Source organism: Poeciliopsis prolifica, unplaced genomic scaffold, assembly GCF_027474105.1.
Source record: "Poeciliopsis prolifica strain line A6 unplaced genomic scaffold, Auburn_PproV2 SCAFFOLD031, whole genome shotgun sequence".
In the NCBI taxonomy this organism is placed as follows: domain Eukaryota; kingdom Metazoa; phylum Chordata; class Actinopteri; order Cyprinodontiformes; family Poeciliidae; genus Poeciliopsis; species Poeciliopsis prolifica.
Genome location: NW_026562406.1, coordinates 621,949 through 640,554, shown reverse-complemented (window position 1 = coordinate 640,554; position 18,606 = coordinate 621,949). Strand labels below are relative to the sequence as shown.

Here is an 18,606-nt window from a genome sequence, read left to right as displayed (position 1 = left end):
TAGCTTACGAGTACAGATGTAATCAAGATGCACTAGGATTAATGAATCAATGTCAAATCTGTTCCGCCGCCACATAAGTGTGCGCTGCATTTTAGCTAAAACAAAACTCCTCTTTGGCACCGATTGTCGCATCTTTTTCTGCTGGGTTTTGTTTAAGTCCAGCATTTCTACTAAGATTAAGACACTTAACTTGCTTGTGTCATGTTAGTTAGTGTTAGAGAAAAAAAATGGAAGAATATAAGTTTATAATTACACATTGAGCACAGAAGATAAAAGCACTCAAGATACTGAGTTCACACAAGGAGATTTCAGTAATATTTGGGGGGAACATAAAACCTTTTAAGTTTGTCAATTGTAATATTATCCAGTTCAGGTTGATCAAAGTGTTTCAGAGTTTGAGCTGGAGATATCAGAGTGCAGTCCAGACATATTAAAAGTTAGCTTTTAAGCTTAGCACTAGCTTCATCATCATCGATGGCTAACAGCTAGTCGGTTTTCTTGCGGACCCTACAAAGTGTTGTACCTCCACAAGTTCTTCAAAAGAAACACTGTAGACGTCTGTATAAGTCGACATCATCAATATAACCCATTTATTACTTACAAATATGAGATGAACCATAAATTCAGGGCTAAAGCTCACATCCAAGACCCATAATAACCTAAACTTTAGAAAACAAGCTCATCTCTGGCTGCTTTTCTTTTAACCAAGCCAAATAACTCCCAGAGTCGCAGCATTTTTCCTTCTGACATGTCATTCAGTTGCAGGTCCACTTAGACTGTTGCTCTGTCCATTTAAAACCCAATAATCTTCTTGTTTTCTTGGTCTTTGTTTTCAGAGTCAGGAGTCTCTAAAATTGCTTTCCCCTGGCATATTGACTCAAGCGCAACAGGACCGGTTCCATGCTCGTAATCTTTCGTCCCTGCCCCTCCGGTCCCTATGACAGCTCCACCCTCCCCAGAGGAAACTCATCAATTATGGCTGGATGTTTGACTGGCAGAGGCTTAATGACAGGGGCTCTGTATTGACCAGACTGCCACACACTTAAAATTTGCTCCCAGTTGTCCTTCTTAAAACCTGTCAAACGATTTCTTAGAAGCCCGGCTTTCTGCAACTCACCTCGATTTGGAGTTGAGGAAGGCATCTGGACGTTAATGTTAAAAAAAAAAAAGGAAGTTCTCCATAGTGAAGGCAAATAAGTGAATCTCATCAGATTGAACTGTATCGCATCTGATACAGTATAGAGGAGAAGAAAAATCTTTGTACTTTCGCCTCTTAAGACGGCATTACTATTTCAGCACACACTATATTCCGGAGTTCCTCCCATCATCAGCCGTAGCAAGACAACCAAAGTAGCAAACAGCCTGTTCTGCCTCACTTCTTTCCAGAAGGACAGGCAGGAGGTTTCATTTGATGGGCTGTTGCCCAGGCTCCCCTCCTTCATAATGGTCTAGAAACTGTGGGGATGCTTTCAGAATAACCATGCTACAATGATTGCACCGTTTGGCTTGCATACTGCATGAGCATCCAGCATCCTTATCATCCGAGCTGAAACCAGCTCTACACAGAGGCCACAGAAGCACTGGCGGTCTTAGAATCACCATACTGTTATATCTTAAGCGGTTCAAAAAGGAAGAAAGAAAAAACATCCACTCAACGTCGTTTCTTGAGGAATTTTCTCTCGGTGAGATTAGCTGGTCCGGGGCCATTTGAATCCTGCAGAGGTTGCCCACTGCTCAGAAAGCCCTCTCTAATCTCCAGCTAGGCTCATCCCAGATGGACTGTGAAAGGGCGAACAGGAATTTATAAAGTCCCGTCGCCTTATCCCGGGCGGAAAAATCCGTTTTCAGTGACGGCACTATTCAAGGGAATGCCACACTAGCCAAGTATTTGGATATTTTATTAGAACTTCAGTTGAGAAATAAGGTGACAGTGACCAGTCATTTTAAAACTGTTTTCACTTCTAAATTGGAAGACTTTTGGGGGGGGGGGGGATAGTAAAATCTTAACATTGAGTTCAGCTTGGGAGTTTGTTTTTGTTTTTTGTTTTTGTTTTGTTTTTTTTGTTCAAAGTGCAACAGATCCCAGTCTGAGAGTCTATCAACATTTGATGGCAGTTTTACAGGAGTACAAATATGAAGAGATGAAGTGCATTTTGTGTAACTACGTACTGTCACTTCTATCTGTTATGAGTGTCACTTTTAATACTTTGCCATTTTGTATAGAAACTGTGAATTGGGTGGAAGGAGTAGGATGTTTTTTTAACTAATTTGAATAATGAACTTAATGCACAGTTTGTTTAGTAGGATCAATTGGAATATATGTCTGATTGAAATGACTTGTGCCTTGACAGGACGCGTGTTGTGAATTGGTGCTATAGAAATCAATTGAATTGAATTGAAATTTTTTAGAATTTTGTTGTAATTTTTTTATGGTGACCTGGAGATGGACATTCAACGCCTTACTCGCAGTCAAATTGTAAAACCATTTTTATCTGCTTAAATCAGACTATATTGCAGGTTGCCGTCAGTTGGAGCTACTCGGAGAATTCGTCAGTCCTCTGCTCAAAAAGAGGCCGCGTTTAGCTGATGTTATGATTGCGTATTGCTCTTTTATATGTACTACATATCTGGAATATCAAGAGTTTTGAAGACCATATTGCAGAACTTTTCCATCTTGCCAAACCCCCCCACCCCCCAAAAAAAACGTGACAGCTTGGCTTAGCAAAGGATAAAATTGTGTATGCTCCAATATTCAGTCCGTAGGAAGTTCAATGCTGGGATGTTGCTCGTTCACCTAAGGCAGTTCATCCGTCTACACTATTGACATGCACAGAACATATGCAATAGTATGATGGGGTGTTATCCTCTGTGGTTAATTGGTAATTTATCCAGGCTTTTGGGTTTTCCTGAGGATAGAAATTATATCGGACAATTGAGACTTTGGTTCTCATATTCCAGGCTATTAGTCAAACACAATGAAAAAGTCCAATATAAACCTAGATTGGTCATAACATGATTATTGTTTTGCCGACTTCTTTCACTTAACTGCAGCCAGTCCTTACATTTTCCACATTTAAGCTTTACAGTTCTGGGTATTATGATTTCATTTACACGTTTTCAATTTTATAGGCAAGAAGCCTAATGCAACACATTGATCCAATCTACTTATGTTTGAACGAATTAGTTCTGTTACCGGATAAATCAGGTAATCGGGTATTCTCGATTTTTCCCTGTCAGTAAAAGTCGCTGAAAGACCAAAGCTGACTGATCCTGCAAGTACCTACTTTGTGTGTCTCACTGTTTTATATCCTAATATCCCTTGAAGAGCAGTAAAAACACCCCTAGCACACAGGTGAATTTTCCACATCAGTTCCAGCACTCAACCTGTTAGAATATTTTGAGAGATAATTCGTGGAAATATATCAAGATACTCTAGTCTCTACATTTTGTTTTGTTGCCTTGAATACCACTTTTCTTTGTAGAGCTTGACGAGGAACCATCTTTCTGTCAGCGTGTTTTTTCCTCTTGTGTGCAGTACAGAAAAGGTGAGAACACAGGGAAAGAAGGGGAAGATCCAATGGATTCTCTTACTGAGTACTAATCCTCCATCTCATAGTTGAAGAACTGAGAGATGAGCCCAACCTATTTTCACAAATGCAACCAAAGCAGCAAATGAAGTACAAAGCAACCAACCCAAATATGTACCGCAAAGCAGGATTAATGGCTAATCTGGATAGATGAGATGTTGGAGTTTTAGTAGCTGGGATAAATCAGGAAGTCGCAAACATTCAGGGGCTGATTTTTAACCTGACTGGTACCTGCCACCATGGTATGAATCATGCAATATCTATTTTTTCCCGTGTTGATATTACATGCAGTACAAAATGGGTGTTTTGACTCTCCAAAAGCCTATTTAAAGAAGTGTTGCACTTTAAAGTTAAACAACTGAAATTGTAGTTCTTTCCAGATGTTACATTTATTCAGCTGATTTGGTCAAGTTAACGTCATCGGACGATGGGAGCCGATGAGCGGATTTCAAGTTTCAAGAAAAGTTTATTTTTATCCGTAAGTGCAGCAAGTGTTTTTGTAAATTGTATTTACATGAGATGTAGTTTTTAGGTAACCTGAAAAGACTGTGACTGTGTTTTTGTGTGGAAAAAATCTTTTCCCTGATTCTAATCCCAGGCATTTTAGATTTTGCACTCACCAGGTTTGAAGTTTATGAAACCAGTTAAGGTCTGAATATGCTCCTAACTGGATTTCTCTCATTACATCTTAAAATTTACAGCTGGGCTGGTACATGGGTTGGTTACAGTGGGAAAGGGCTGAAAAACAGAACACAAAACGTCTGAACTAAGGCAAGCTGCCTCGAAGTTTCCATGTGAAGTTGTGCAGACGATGATGCCTGTTGAAACAAACTGGAAGATAATGAATGAATGTTTAAAGTGATAATGGAGCATCTTTAAGTCTTTGCACACTTTTTAATATGCTTGAGAACATTTGTGTGATACAAATGCCAACCGTAAACCGTTTGAGTTGCGAACTGGAGCTCTTCCAAGCAGCAACCGCTCCTCTTTCTCCATTTGGTCATCTTCATCTCTGCATTGGCTGCTATTTTATTTTTTGGCAAATAACTTAAGGTGCATTTCTGCCACCTTTTACATTGACCAGATGTGATAGTGCTACAATATTCTTTCCAAAATACCTGTTTTTTTAGACAAACTAAAAAAACAGCAACCTGGCATTCATCATCTACCCATTGTAAACAATATGGCAACGTCCGTGTGACATTTTATTTAAGTGCATAAAAACCACAATATTGTTACTGTATTATTTTTTACATCTAAGATCAATGTTATTAAAATTAACTCTATTGTTACAAAACTTGTAGAGTTTTTTTCAAAGGTGAAGAATTGTTTTTCAGCACATCTTACTTTTTGCCACCGCACTCCTCTTCACTTGAGCCGTCGTCTGCTCTGCCTGTCCAGGGACTTGAACCGGCAGCCCTTCAATTAGCGGCTGCTTCTCTGGCCGGCAGGCTTTCGCCATCCCACGAGGCGCCCCGATGCCCCCACCCCCTGCTCCGCCCCAGCATTAAAAGTTTCATCCTTCCATTTCCTTCTCTTATTTTGCTTTGTGAGATGATTTATTAAACCGCCTTTAACTAAGACTGCAGATTAATTAAAACACAGTCAATTTAATTTCCCAGCGTCATATATGAATTTGCAGTGGTAATTGAATCCCCTATCCTACTTTCTTCTATTTTAGCCAAGCAGTTACAAAAGAGGCTCCTCATCAATTACTGATAATCGCAGTCGGAACGAAGCCGGGGTCCAATATCCAGTTGTCTATGCCATTCCTGCTTTCAGCACAGAAAAGCAGAGTTGGAATCTGTTTTCCTTTTTTTTCTTTTTTTGTCTGTTTGCTGAAAGGGCCAGGAATTGGACGACCGATCAATAATATCGGATTTGCGGACGGCATGCCGAGCAGCTGAGTCCAGCATGAATGCGAGGTTCTGATGAAGGAACAGCCACGCAGACGGCTTTGAATGGCGGATCAGATGCGTTGCCGGGGTGGAGCTCCGATTTGCCATAACACAGAGATGTAAACAAGCAATGTGCTGGAGCATTAATGGAATAGCGATCAGGGCTGCTGCTGCTGCTGCTGCTGCTGCTGCTGCAGAAGGGGCATTTGGTTAAATCCATGGAGGCTGCTGTCATGAATTGGAAATCGATGCAGGATCAATATAAGGATTGGTGCAGGTTGGAGGGACAGGGGGGATGGGAAAGAGACTGGAAATAGACGCAAAAGCCGTGGTGATTATAGCAGAAACCCAACCTGGTGCCTTCCACACCTGGTCTTGGCTGATTTTATAAAACAATGTTTTATTTCAGGAGGAAGCTGTGTGTTGTAAGGGTGTTTGTCAGGTTATTGGGTCTCTACACGTGACTCGTCCTCTTGCTCCCTCTCTCTCTCTCTCTCTCTGTGTCTCTGGCCCCCTCCCTCTCGTCCCACTTGCTCACTGGCGCTCTATAGCCGTTGCAAGTGTATTGATTATTTCAAATACTGATTATCTAAAAGGCCTTCTGCTACTGTAGGCATTGGATTTATTTTGGCTTAATTATTTATGGGCCAGGGCTAGCTGTAAGTATTACTGCTGTGAGATCATGAAGGATTACATTGTTAATATTCAGCAGTGTGTATTTTTATTTATGTACACTCTCTAAGCTGTGTGCCGGATGAGCTTTGGCAGTCCACGTAAAATGTAAAAAGAGAGAGAAAAAAAAGTGTGGAAGTGTGGCGCCTCTTCACTCTTCTTCTTCTTTTCCCCCTTCAATGTTTCTCTCGCTTTTGTTTTTGTGCTCTTGCAGAGGGAGCTGAACTCTGTCGCGTCTGAGCTGGCCAGTCGGCAGGAGGAGAGCGAACATTCCCACAAGCACCTGGTGGAGCTGAGCAGGGAGTTCAAGAGAAATGTCCCTGAGGTGAGTCTAGCACCCTGCCCCCCATTATCTCAGCCAGTATGTGTCATTTTCCTCATCTTCACCTCAGCAGGTACCTGCTGCCTACTTCAGGTGGTGCAACTTAAGCCCCCGCGTGTGCTTATCAATGGGGAATTATCTCCGACTTTTGGAAAAATCTGCATTAAAGTGCCGTATGTTGGGCTTCACCAATAGTCACCAGATAACGCCTGACATTAAGATTTGGATGCTGAGGCCTTGTATTAGCCTCCATCTATGACTGACAAATATGATTTAACTACAAATCATAAGCAGCAGTTAATGAAAAAGCTGCATAGCTTTTTCCCTTTCGATACCGATATCCGAGTATCGGTCTGTACTGATCCAAAACAGAAAAACATTTCTGATTTGTCTTAACATTTTTCTTATTCTAAAAACAGACACAAATGCGCTGAATTGAAAATGTATTTGATAACTCTGCACCAGGTTAGCCTATTTAAATACACCAACAGCTTCACAAGCTCGGTCAAACATGTAAAAACAACTTAAATTTGTCCAGTCGGTGCAATTAGGATTAGAATAGCCAAAGTAAAATAAATAAGAAACTGAAACTGACAAAAACAGAATACCTAGAGACCCAGTTAGCAGTCTCTTTACGCTTGCTGTGTCACAGCAGGACATCAAGACTGAAGAACTCACCTTTTTATCCAGGAATAATGTTAGCTTAGACGCACAGAAACTACAACGTCAAATGCTAACAGCAACTGAGTTCTGAAACTGAAAGTGTGAAGCATTTAGCTCCTAAGCTAGCAGTCAAGACAACCCGTCGAGAATAATGCAATCATCAGAAACGAATATTAGCAGAAGTCGTTTACTTTGCTTATCTCATTCTGACCTTATTTAGGTTTATGCTGCTTTTCAGCCCCATGTTTTCCTTTGGGCACCAAACCTACATCTAAATGCTTTGTTTGAAAGTAGATTTTAAAAAACCCCAACATTTTGGCAAACAAATCAGATACTAAATTGAGCTGCTGCTACGCAGGTGTACTTGAAGCAAGAGGTTCTGTTACAAGCAAAATAACAACATGTCAGCTAGTTTTGTCAGTTGTCAGATCAGAAGCTGGTAACCCAGCTGATTGTAATGTCAGTTTGCATTAGGCAAACTAAAATGTCATTATTGTTCTGCATACAGTGCTATCACCTGCTGAGACGCCATCTGTGCATCAACTTTTTGTTTTCTCTGCCTTACAGTAAGACTTGTCACTTTTGTTCCATTTTACTTTTAAGAAAAAAAAAAACCCAATAAAACGCCGGCTTGCCTAAATTAAGCGCAGCGAAAGCTAAATCTATCCATGGTACAGATATGATTTTGTCCTTTTTCATCATAATTTTCTTTGAAATAATCATGTATTGATATTTGGCTGAAGTCAAAGAGAATATTTTTATGTTTTATAAATGAACCCTGAGGCTATTTGCCGCACTACCTGCCTATCTCGGCACTGAGCTGGAATCTTGTTGGTATAATGCAGGCGTTTAAGACGGGATCAGGCTGTCACCGCTGGCAGCACAATCCCTTTACCTGCAGCTGCGAGAGCTTGCACGAGTCAGGATTTCTGAGTTCTAAATCAAGCTATTGGAAAGCCCCACTTTTCTAACATGCCCACCCAAACCCTTTTCAGTTTTACCAGTAATACCCTCCGCCCTATGAAACTACAGACATAGCCGGGACCTTAGAGGTGTTTTAGACTTTCTTAGCAAGCTGTTTGTGGCTCCCAGGGGCCAGTCTGATTCCTGAACAGGTGGAGCATCTGCACCGTAAAATCTGCTGAGACAGAGTTTCCTTATTTTGTGTTTTGTGTGTGTGTGTGTGCGCATAGGAGGTCCGGGAGATGGTGGCACCTGTTCTCAAGAGTTTCCAGGCGCAGGTGAGTCGCATGTCTCTGCTTAGATTACACACACTGCAGAGTCGAGAGTCCACTAAGTAGTAGTTATTGACGACTTCCAACGTTTCCGTCCCACAAATATCAGTCGAAGGAGACTCTCCTGTTGGACGCCGTGCGAACATTGACCAGAAACAGACTGTGGCGCTCCTTCAGCAAGTGATTTGATAGATAGAGGGAGAAATCCATGGCATACTTTGCGTGTTGCTGCTCATCTAGTGCATATTGACTGATGCCTTTTCTGTCAAAGTGAAGTAGCATCTATCTGCCATTAGATGATCAGATATCTGGCTTCTCATATTTTCTTGGCTGAGACAAGCCCTCATTTCCTGTTGAGATGGTGCATTCGCCATGCCCCCCCCCGCCTCTGACGTCGCCATATTGAAAAAGTCATCTGATACCTACGAAGACTGTGCTCCAGCCATTAAACCAAGGTCATAAATCACATTTGCGAGCCGCGTTATGGTCCGCAAAGCAGAGGCTTATGGAAATGATACCACAAATATGTTTCCAGTCTCGTTTCCTAACCCCCCTCCACCCTACCACCACCTCTAAACTCGCGCTCAGTGCCAACCTGAAAGCCCTATCATCTGTAAACATGAGAACACTCAGCATGGATTGTTCAGATCTCTTGGAAGTGATTATTGGCAGCTCCTTTTTAATGCTTTCTAATTGACTGTGCCCGAGCAGCTGCGTTCCTGGGCGGCGGCCGTCGTGGTCCTCGCCACGCTCTCCAGCCACGGCTCTGTGGCTGATTTCTGTGCTAATTCAATTACTCCCGACTGTAAAGTTTCAGAGATATGTGAATCAAGCCGTCCATGTCTTTATTGCGCAAACGGGAACCCAAAGGATTAATTTGAATACCACTGATGTCTGACAACTGGGATTTGAGAGATGCCTTATAGTAGATAAAATAGATGGCTGATAATGAGCGATGATTTTTATTTATTCCCCCCCCATCTTCTGTTTTGCTGCAGGCCTCTCTGGATACCTCTTGGTCTCTGTTGTGTAACTTGATAAGTGCATGCGCAGGCTGAGGAAGCACACTCATGTAGCAGATTGTACAGATGAGAAGTTCCTGTACAATTATCTTTGGGACCAATCAGTCATTTTGGATTTTTTTTATAAGCTTGAATTTTTCTATGCAGACTGGTAATAAAGCAAAGCTCACCAGTTCCTTAAAATAAGACAAGATTGCACAAGTTTGAACTGTAAACTATACACATGCTGCCACTGACACACACTTTTTGTCGTCAAATTAATTAATCCTTTTGGTAGATTCAGTGGTTTCCTGTCCCTCTTTTATTTATTCCATAGACTTTGGGTCAGGACCAAACAAGGTACATGATATAAGACAATTATATCAATTATAAACTATTTGGATGTGATTATCATTATTCACTATTGTGTCCAAGTTTCAACTAACTTGTTGATTTGAGTTGATCCTCAGTCTGGATTATTTCGCCCACCTCAACAACCCTGGCAGTGAAACAGAACCTTAGCATGACGCCATCACCTCCGTGCTTCAAATGATGATTGTTCTTTGGTAATATTATTATTCTAACAATTATTCAATTAATTAGCTGAAAGATGTAGATACACAAACAGTTCAATTTCTTTTTAAAACAAACATTTCATTGCATAAAACGCAATAGTTCTTTTAGTTTATGTTTTTGCTAAAAAATACTTCTAACATCGACATGTTGGAAGTATATTGTGGCCTATTTATTGCTCTGAGCGTGTTGCTCTTTCAGCAAATGCCCCTTTTTTCAGTCTGTATAGTGAATTGAATACTGAATTAGTTGACGATTACTTCAATAATCGATTCATCGTGATTAATCGTTTCAGCCCAAGTAGATTATAAAAAAATCTATGCTAAATTCAAAGTTCTGCATCTAATGTTACGTCATGAAAACCGTATTTGTTTGTGTACGTCTCTGCCTTATTCCAAGACAGAGAAGGAGCCGTTTAACATCCACGTCTTACGACGCGTACAGTTTTTGGTTGGGGCGGTGACGCCTGCCGCCTGGCCCACCACAACGCTGTAATCCTCTGGTGTTTTCTGATACACTTTGACCTTATTGGTAATGTCAAACAGCTTGCAGAGGCTTGTGAACTTTACCCAGCAGTAGTCTGCACGACCTCAGCATGAGCGCTGGGACCTCGACCTGCTGCTGCCGAGGGGGGCGAGTGCGAAGAGGCGGCTGGACTTGGACAGGTTGCGTGGTTGGGAGTAGGCTAACGCTCCCCCGCAGCTGCGCCGTACAGGTGTGTGTGCGTGCGTGTGCGTGCGTGTGTGGGTACATATGTGTGAGAACAAACTGGGTCCTCGTTTCTCCGTCGACCCCTCCTCCTCAGCCTGGGTTCGGAGGCCCAGAGGAGCGCCTCGTGGTATTTGGACCCTCATCATGCCACTTCTAAAGGAGAAGCCGGCTCCTTTGAAGTGTTCGCAACATGACAGGTTCCCTTTCTTTCCTTTTTTTTTTTTTTTTTTTTTATTTCAGCGTTCCCCACCCACTTTTTCTCTCTTCTCCCGTTCAATCTTGCCTTCTAATTATCACTAACCAGGCGACTGATTAGAAACACGTTGCCGACCTAGTTTTTCCGCCGAGCTGGAGGAGGAGAAAGGGTTAATCCCAGAGCTGGTGGCTGTCATTGGTCGCTTCCCTCCTTCTTCTCCTCTCTTTTTCGTTCCGCTCTCCTCTTTTCTTTCCCTGGAAGTTTGCTAATGAGGTCCCGTCAGAGCTGAGGAGAGGTGTTAATTTGGCCTTGTGAAGTAGGAAGGAGATTAAGGACAGTGAGGAGCTGAGTTTACGGCTTAAAATACACCGCTGTCCTTATTAATCCACGGGGCCCCTGAGAGACCGGCGTTTTTGGTTTTATAATGAACACTGTCTTATAATGAAGGTGATTTTAATAAAAATTTACAGAGTGGAAGTGGAGATGGTACATGTCTCTGCGGTCCTGGGCACACCTTTGGGGCCGAGGGATGTGACGGTTATTTCTCGAATAACCGACCGCAGGAGAGCCGGCACCCATCAGACCTCTCTCTCTGCCCGCTGAACGCACACCAAACAGCCTTGCCGAAGACTTTGTGGGTTCCTCCATGCAATTTACACCTCCCTCTCACTTTGGCGGGTAAAAAACTCCCCTCAGGATAAACCTTTAGTCGAGACAGATTGAAGAAAAAGAAAGAACAGTGACGGATTTCGTTTTGCGTTCCTTCCAACGAGGCAGATTCCGCCTCGCATCCGGAGCATCGGGGCCCAAATTAACAAGTCATTCTATTTTTCTCTTCTCTTGATGTCGTTTGGTGCTCTCAGAATAAGAAAACAGCAGTATGGTTCCCTAATTACTGAAACTTGCTTTACAATGATAATCCGTGGAGTAATTTAGCGTGCACAATGAGAGCCGCGGTGCTTGCGCAGATGGAGATTCTGATAAATAGTTTGTAACGTGTAATTAGCAGCTCTGCCGGTTACATACCATTAACCCCTTAAGCTCAGGAATCATTATTGGGCCTCATTATCAAGCAGCAAGGTACGATCGAGCTGACTAGACATCAAAAACATCAAACAGCTATTAAAGCATAGCGAACGGGGGCCGGTGGACACCTGTTTATTAGTCTAACTGTGCCATTCTTTCCCCTGAGGTTGAGGAGGGATGGTGTGAGGTTAGATATTGTTTTTTATGTTGTTGTTGTTTTTGCAGTTGTTGCTCATTCTCTTTGAGAGCATGGAGAGTATTTTGAAGATGCAGCAGCTTTTCTTTTCCCCTCAAAACTAAATTACCTATCAGAAAATGGCAGCGTAGTTTCATCTGTGTTCCTAAGATTTCACACTCCAAAAAAATGTCTACTGATAAAATTGTAGCCAATTTTGGACCTTAGATTTTTGAAAATGTTTGTGGCGCTGTTGCAGATTTAACGTCCACTAACAAACAGGATGGATCGACCTCATGGCTTAGATTTAACATGCTGTCAGAAGGACTCTTCAGAGACTTTGAATGTGAATTTTCCATTCGACTGCTTCTCAAACTTTTAATGTCAAAGAAAGCAGATGGATCTGATTTTAGCTTCATTACATGATGCCTTATCATGTCTTCAGACGATGTGTGGCCCTGAAGGGACACACATGTAGACTAAAGGGCTCTGCTTGGTCGAGCTTGTCTGCCGGAATCGCTTCTCATTGTCGCAGATGATGAAAATCGCATCATTTTGTTCTCTGCCTCATGTCGTCTGCCCCTTTCCACCCTCCTCACCCTCTTCAGTGCGAACCTATTGTGTGTTCATGTTTATGTTTATTTATGTAGAAAACAGCGTAATTTCCAGCAGCTGCCAAAGCAGGACGGATCATCAGGTAGCACAGATAGTCAGGACAATTTTTTTCTGTCAGAGAGCAGATTTTGAGGAGCAATGTGAGGGAAGTACTGAAATATTAAACTCTCCCTGCTCGGTTCTGGTCCGATGCAGAGGGAGAACGGATCACCGATGCCGTCTGTTCTTTTTTTTCTTTTTTTCCCCCCAATAACGTGAAAAGTAAAATGAGATTTTCCAGCCTGTCAATTATCATTTCCTCTCCTCCAAACTTGTGAACTCCTACTAGTTGTTCTTCTCTGCCACGGTCGCTGTTTGCTATGCAGTTGTAAATCACATATTGCGAAACACCATGATGCCACTGAGGCGGGATGGGGGAGCTAGGCTCGGTGACCATGTGTTTACCTTTAGTTACACTGGTTGGTACTAAAGGGCCCAAAGTTCACAGAGAAAATATTTCACACATTGCTGCATCAGCAGCAGCCTAAACCATTGGTGCAAGGCCACCTGGATCCATGCTGTCATGTTGCTTTTATCAAATTCTGATCCTGTCATCTTGGTGTTTCTACTGAAATTGAGTCGCTACAATTTACACAGATCCTGTGTAAATTGTAGCGACTGTTTTCTGTTCTTCACTGACAGCAGTGGCATCTGTGTCGACTTCTGTTGCTTTAGCTCATCTCCTTCAAATACATGTTCATATTTCGCACACCTTGTACCTATAAGTGTTTATTTAGAGTACTGTCAACTTTCCTTCATCTTGAACCAGAGTGCTTATTCTTCTCTGACACTGACGAGCCATTTTAGTCATTTTGGTTGCCACTCACTGGAGGTTTTTTATTTCTTTTTCGGAGCATCTTCTGTAAACATGACCAACGATGGTGTGTGATTTTCTGAAATGCCTGCCCAGAACCAACAATCGAAACACATTCAAAGCAACTTAACACCCCGTTTCTCCATCCCGATGCTCAATTCGAACTTTGGCAAGTCACATTCTCAATGTTTAGATCCGTGAATTCACTGAGTTGCAATTGAATGTGTGTACCAGTGGGTCTACGTCCCAGCATTAGAAAATGTAGAATTTTTAGTTCACAGAGGTGACTTCACACTGTGTGTGTTCATACGACAGAAGATTTTGTAAAATAACATCTCAAGTGTCTTAAAACAAAGACGCAATGATCTGCACTTTACATTTCAAAGATTTTGTTGCACACTTTTGTAATGCAATAAGTACAAAACGGTGAAGTACCAACCATCAAAGCCTAGCTTGCAGCTGCAATGGCGTGGTAAACAGAGAACACGCCTTTAAAAAAATACATATATACAGCTTTGTCTTATTTTCTCCTACTTTTTGTCTTTCATTCAGTTTCATTTTCATGCATTTTACTGACACTGAAATATCTCATTTTAAATATTCCGGTGTCGATGTCACTGCAACCTGGTAGCAAAAAGTCTTTGTCTTAATGATCAAAAGCATCTCCAAACTTCTGTGAACCTTCATGTAGAGTATTTGACCAGTGTGGAGGAGTCTGTGTTCAAGTGCTGGAGATCTTTTTCCACAGTGACTCACCCGGAGCTCTTCTTCCATGCCAGGAGGTAGTCAAGCTCCATCTTTGATGATCCATCGAGGGGCGAACAGTTCTTCCTCTTTTTTTTTTTTTTTGATTAATTCCTGAAGGAAATGATAATTTCTCTTGAATGTATGAATATGTTATGAATAGTGGAATGAATCAAAGAGTAAAGGATGATAATTAATTACAGCGCCATGATAAAAGGCTGTGGGTGTTATGACGCAAGCTTCCTCCGTGTCATTATGAGAGGCTCCGTAATTACCTTTCTGCACGAGCCAGCGCTCCTGGCAGTGCTGGCGGTGTGAGAGTGCCGCTCACTGAGTGAGTCTAACGGTCATAAAGCTTTTCCCTGCCTAATTGTCTGAGGGACTCTATGGCACTTTCATAGATGAGGGACTGCACCGTTAGGAAAAATGCTTGGCGGCACTACAGCTTTTCCAGCTCAATGAAGACAGATCTTCATCACGGGCTAAACCTTGGGCTTATTAGGTACAGATTGCCTGAGCGGATGGCTAACTTGGGAAGGTGGTGTCAGAATGAGTGAGCAGCACATTCATACAGTCTGATACAGTTTTAAAAGGCAAGCTCGTGTTGATTTCTCAGTACATCATACATTATAGACTCGTAATTCCGTGGCAGTAAACCAGATCCCTACCTTGGAATTGGCTCAGAATACTCCCTTTGCGTTATTATTCATGCCCTACCTCATGTAAGGGGCATTTACGACACCATGCACACTGTCACTCCCACTCTCACATCGTCCCCCCCTTCTTCTCCTCCCCCGGCTACCACTAGACTGCTCCGTACTGGACTGACGAAGTATCTCTAATGTCTGTCTGCTGCTGGACTGTCAGGCTCATTGAGCAGCAGGCCAGGCCCAGGATCTCCTGGCCATTACCAATTCACGGCACGCCCGGGCCTCCAGCCTATTGTGGGGAACATAATGGGCTCTGGGGCCATGTAAACCACTGGCTTTCTGCTCCAGGTTTATCACTTGTGTCCTCTTCCTACTAAGAGCAGCAAATGAAGGTGAGAGGCAGGAAGGTAGAAGTGAGGAGAGAGAGATGGAGCTGAGGGGGAGAGATGCAAGGGGTTCGTAGGAGTGTAATTGGACATTAGATAATACCTTCCTTGAGGCTCTTACGTCTCCTGCCTCTCCAGAGATTTTTCACTTCAGTGCAGCAAAGCTTCTTTGACCCACACTTAAAGCACTTCTTTTCATATACTGTTTATACACCCTCATTACTTTAAGGTTTATGCGCTATTCATTGAAGTTAATCAAAGTTAAATATAATATCCAATATATTCTGGACCAAGTTATGTCCGCCTTGAAGCCCAGGATGACAAATAATTGATCTGCCCAGACATTTCCACTCTCATTCAGATTTGCACACACACAAACGTTTTCTTTCTATCTTTACAAGGGCTTTGCATTAACTTTAATTCCTCCCTATAGCCTGGCCTTTACCCCGCACCTAATCGTTACCAGTACATGCCTAACCCTAACCCATGGCCAGTTCACACTTTATGGGGAGCAACAGACGAACATTTCCACAAACTGTGGTGGCCCAATGCTATAAAGATGCTGCCAATGGTGATGAAAGTTGAACATTTTTCAACTTTCTTGTGCTGCATCACTTGCCGACGTGTTAACATCTACATGGATGAGCTTGAAATTTCACACCCACGTATTCCACCGGTTGGTTGTGCTGGAAGATGGCAAGCGATTGTTGCACAAGTTCCATAAAAAATGAACAGAGAGGGAGCGACGTCGCCTTGATACTTGAAACATTCAGCTGGAGTCTAATGAAGTAGTTTTCCTCTCAGTTTTGATTCAAGACAACAGAAGCACACCTACTGTACGAATCCAACCCTGGGGTTCTCATTCCTTCACTGCATCCTCTGGTTTGCTTTTATGAAATGGTGATGGAGATGGCACCACACTTTTCTGCAGACTGTCTCGATGTCGTAATTTCCATCCAAGAGTTTTTAGCCTTTTGACGGTCTTTTTTAAATAGATTTTTAGTGAAGAATTGCAAAACGTACATAATTCTTTGTCGCGTCAAATAAATTAAACGTGGATACAAAAAATGATAATGAAAGTGGACCAGCTAAAGCCAAATACCAACATTGCTGCCTGAGCGACTTTCTGCATAATAGTACATTAACAAACTTCTGACCAATCACACAACACTTAGCATAGAGCTCCGTGGAAATGGTTCGACTCCGCTCTAGGTGTCGATTTTGGCTGGCGGATGCCTCTCCAAGAACACAATGACACAATTTTAGCTGCGGATGTCAGTAATTGTTCAAAATTCGAATGTCAATTGGCACAATTTGACATTTCGAAAATAAATTTGCATAACGGAAACATTCCAAGTTAGTAAAAAGTAGAAATAGAAGCTCTTTTTTCGCGTGGCATGAGTCACAACGCCAACAACCAAATTTTGCCACTGGTGCAAACCACGCAGAAGACGAAGGGTAGTAGTTTGAGGATCATAATGCAGCATGTTGTCTAAGGACTTGTTGCAAAAATAACCTTATTCACATGTGATTTGAATTCTTATTTAATGGAAACACCAAAATTGAAGAATTGTGGGGCTTTTTTCCGATATTCGGAATATCAACAAAGTTTTGCACATATTTGTAATAAAAATGCTGCCAGCGTGAGTCGATTTGATCACTTTGGATGAAGATGTTTGGAGTCATCACTCTTTCTGAGCCAATAACAACTCAGGATGGTCTCCTAGCTACAGCCAGGAGACTGTCCATCGTTTCAAAAACTGTTGTTGATTCCTACAAGTTTAAATTAATTCATTAATTCTTTGTCTTCCACAAACAGGTTTTGTCTTTCTGCTTCAACCTGCAGTATTTGAAAACATCCTGAACATTTCTGGAAGGAAAAGAAAAAGCATTCAGTCTGTTTTATGAAAGCTCTGCTGCTTAAAAAAAAAAAAAATCCTAAAATACCATCAATTCAGTCAAAGACAGCATAAACAAACCCAGGAGATGGGTGGCAGTGTTTCACCAGTCAGGCTCCATATTTCAGCTCCATGTTGGGCCTTTTTGTACAAGTTGAATCTCTCTGACTGCTCCTGTTTGTTTCCCGGCGAGGTGACTGATGGCTGCGATCCCGCCGCGAGCTTTTCACGGCGAGACGCCCCCCAAACCCTTCCATCAGCCTTTCCCTCTGTCGGCCTTATCCCTCCTCTGCCGCACGCCGATCTGACGGGGCGCGTGTGCGTGTTTGTTTTCCCGTCCTGACTGATGCCCTGTCGGAACGTCCCGCCCCGCCGTATTCATCATTACGGATGCGTGTTTAGAGCCAGGGATGCACACCAGGTAAAGAAGAAGGGGAAATAAGGAGGTAGGTGGGAGATGGAGGGGTGGGGGTGTTATAAATAGGCACTTGGCGCTCTAGCCATGTGGAATTGATGAGTTTCAGCACATTCTGCTCTGCAGTGCCAGGTTTAATTTCTACCGCCCTGACAGCACAAACCTCAGAGCCTCAGAGACGTCACGCCTGACTGCCACTGCTGTGCAAATGTTAGCCGTGTTTGAGGATGGACGCCTGCCCCGCTGCTGGATGGTAGGCCCTTCTTCTGAAAGGACCGACCCCTCCTGGCACTATAAGAGACAGGCAGATCTCACCAGCATCGGAAGATGCTTTTAAGACCGAGCCATCACCTGCTCCCCCAGCAGAGAGGCCGTAGCGCCGTTTCCGACGTCCTCCGAAACCCCTGGCTGAAGTCTGAGCTGCTGGCAAGAGCACAGGCAAATTAGGCAATAAAAAAAACGTGTGAAATCGGTGGCTCGGTGCCGGCGAGGACACGCCAGGAGGAATAAACATCAGGGAAGACTCACGTGAGGAAGGGAAAAGGCGGAACGAGTGGAGAGTCCGGGGGGGGGGGCGGGTTGATTTGCAGGCGCGGAGAGAATCGGAGCCGAGCCGGAGAAACGGGCTTTTATGGAGAGAGCAAAGCCACTCCGCCGAAACACCGGGAGTCGGCCTCCGATTGAGCCAGTGGCAGCACGAGTCGCAGGAACATGAGCTCCTGTCAGAGGATACACAGCCCTCACATGCTGAACTGATTTAATTCCCTCTGTTCATCTGCAGCGTGTTGCCCCCCCCAGCCAGCCAGCCAGCCAGCTGCAGCCTGGGAATACCAGTCTTCATTTCACATGATGCTCGGCTGTGAAGTTTAATTTCAGCAAAATCTAAACACGCTAATTAAATATCATAACTTTCTAAAGAAGGCTCTGGTAAAGGTACCTGAAATTTTAATTTAGACTTCAAAAGAGCGAAGACTTTAAAGCAAATC

The 18,606-nt window shown here is 43.0% G+C and overlaps 1 protein-coding gene across 1 annotated transcript in view; it reads left to right on the top strand.

The window, feature by feature from the left end:
* cux2b (cut-like homeobox 2b) overlaps nucleotides 1–18,606 on the top strand; it is a 127,576-nt gene that overhangs the window by 57,503 nt on the left and 51,467 nt on the right. The window contains exons 2-3 of the mRNA XM_055050799.1: nucleotides 6,372–6,482; nucleotides 8,336–8,383. Of these exons, the coding sequence (XP_054906774.1) occupies nucleotides 6,372–6,482; nucleotides 8,336–8,383 (159 nt within the window). The remainder of the gene's footprint in view (nucleotides 1–6,371; nucleotides 6,483–8,335; nucleotides 8,384–18,606) is intronic.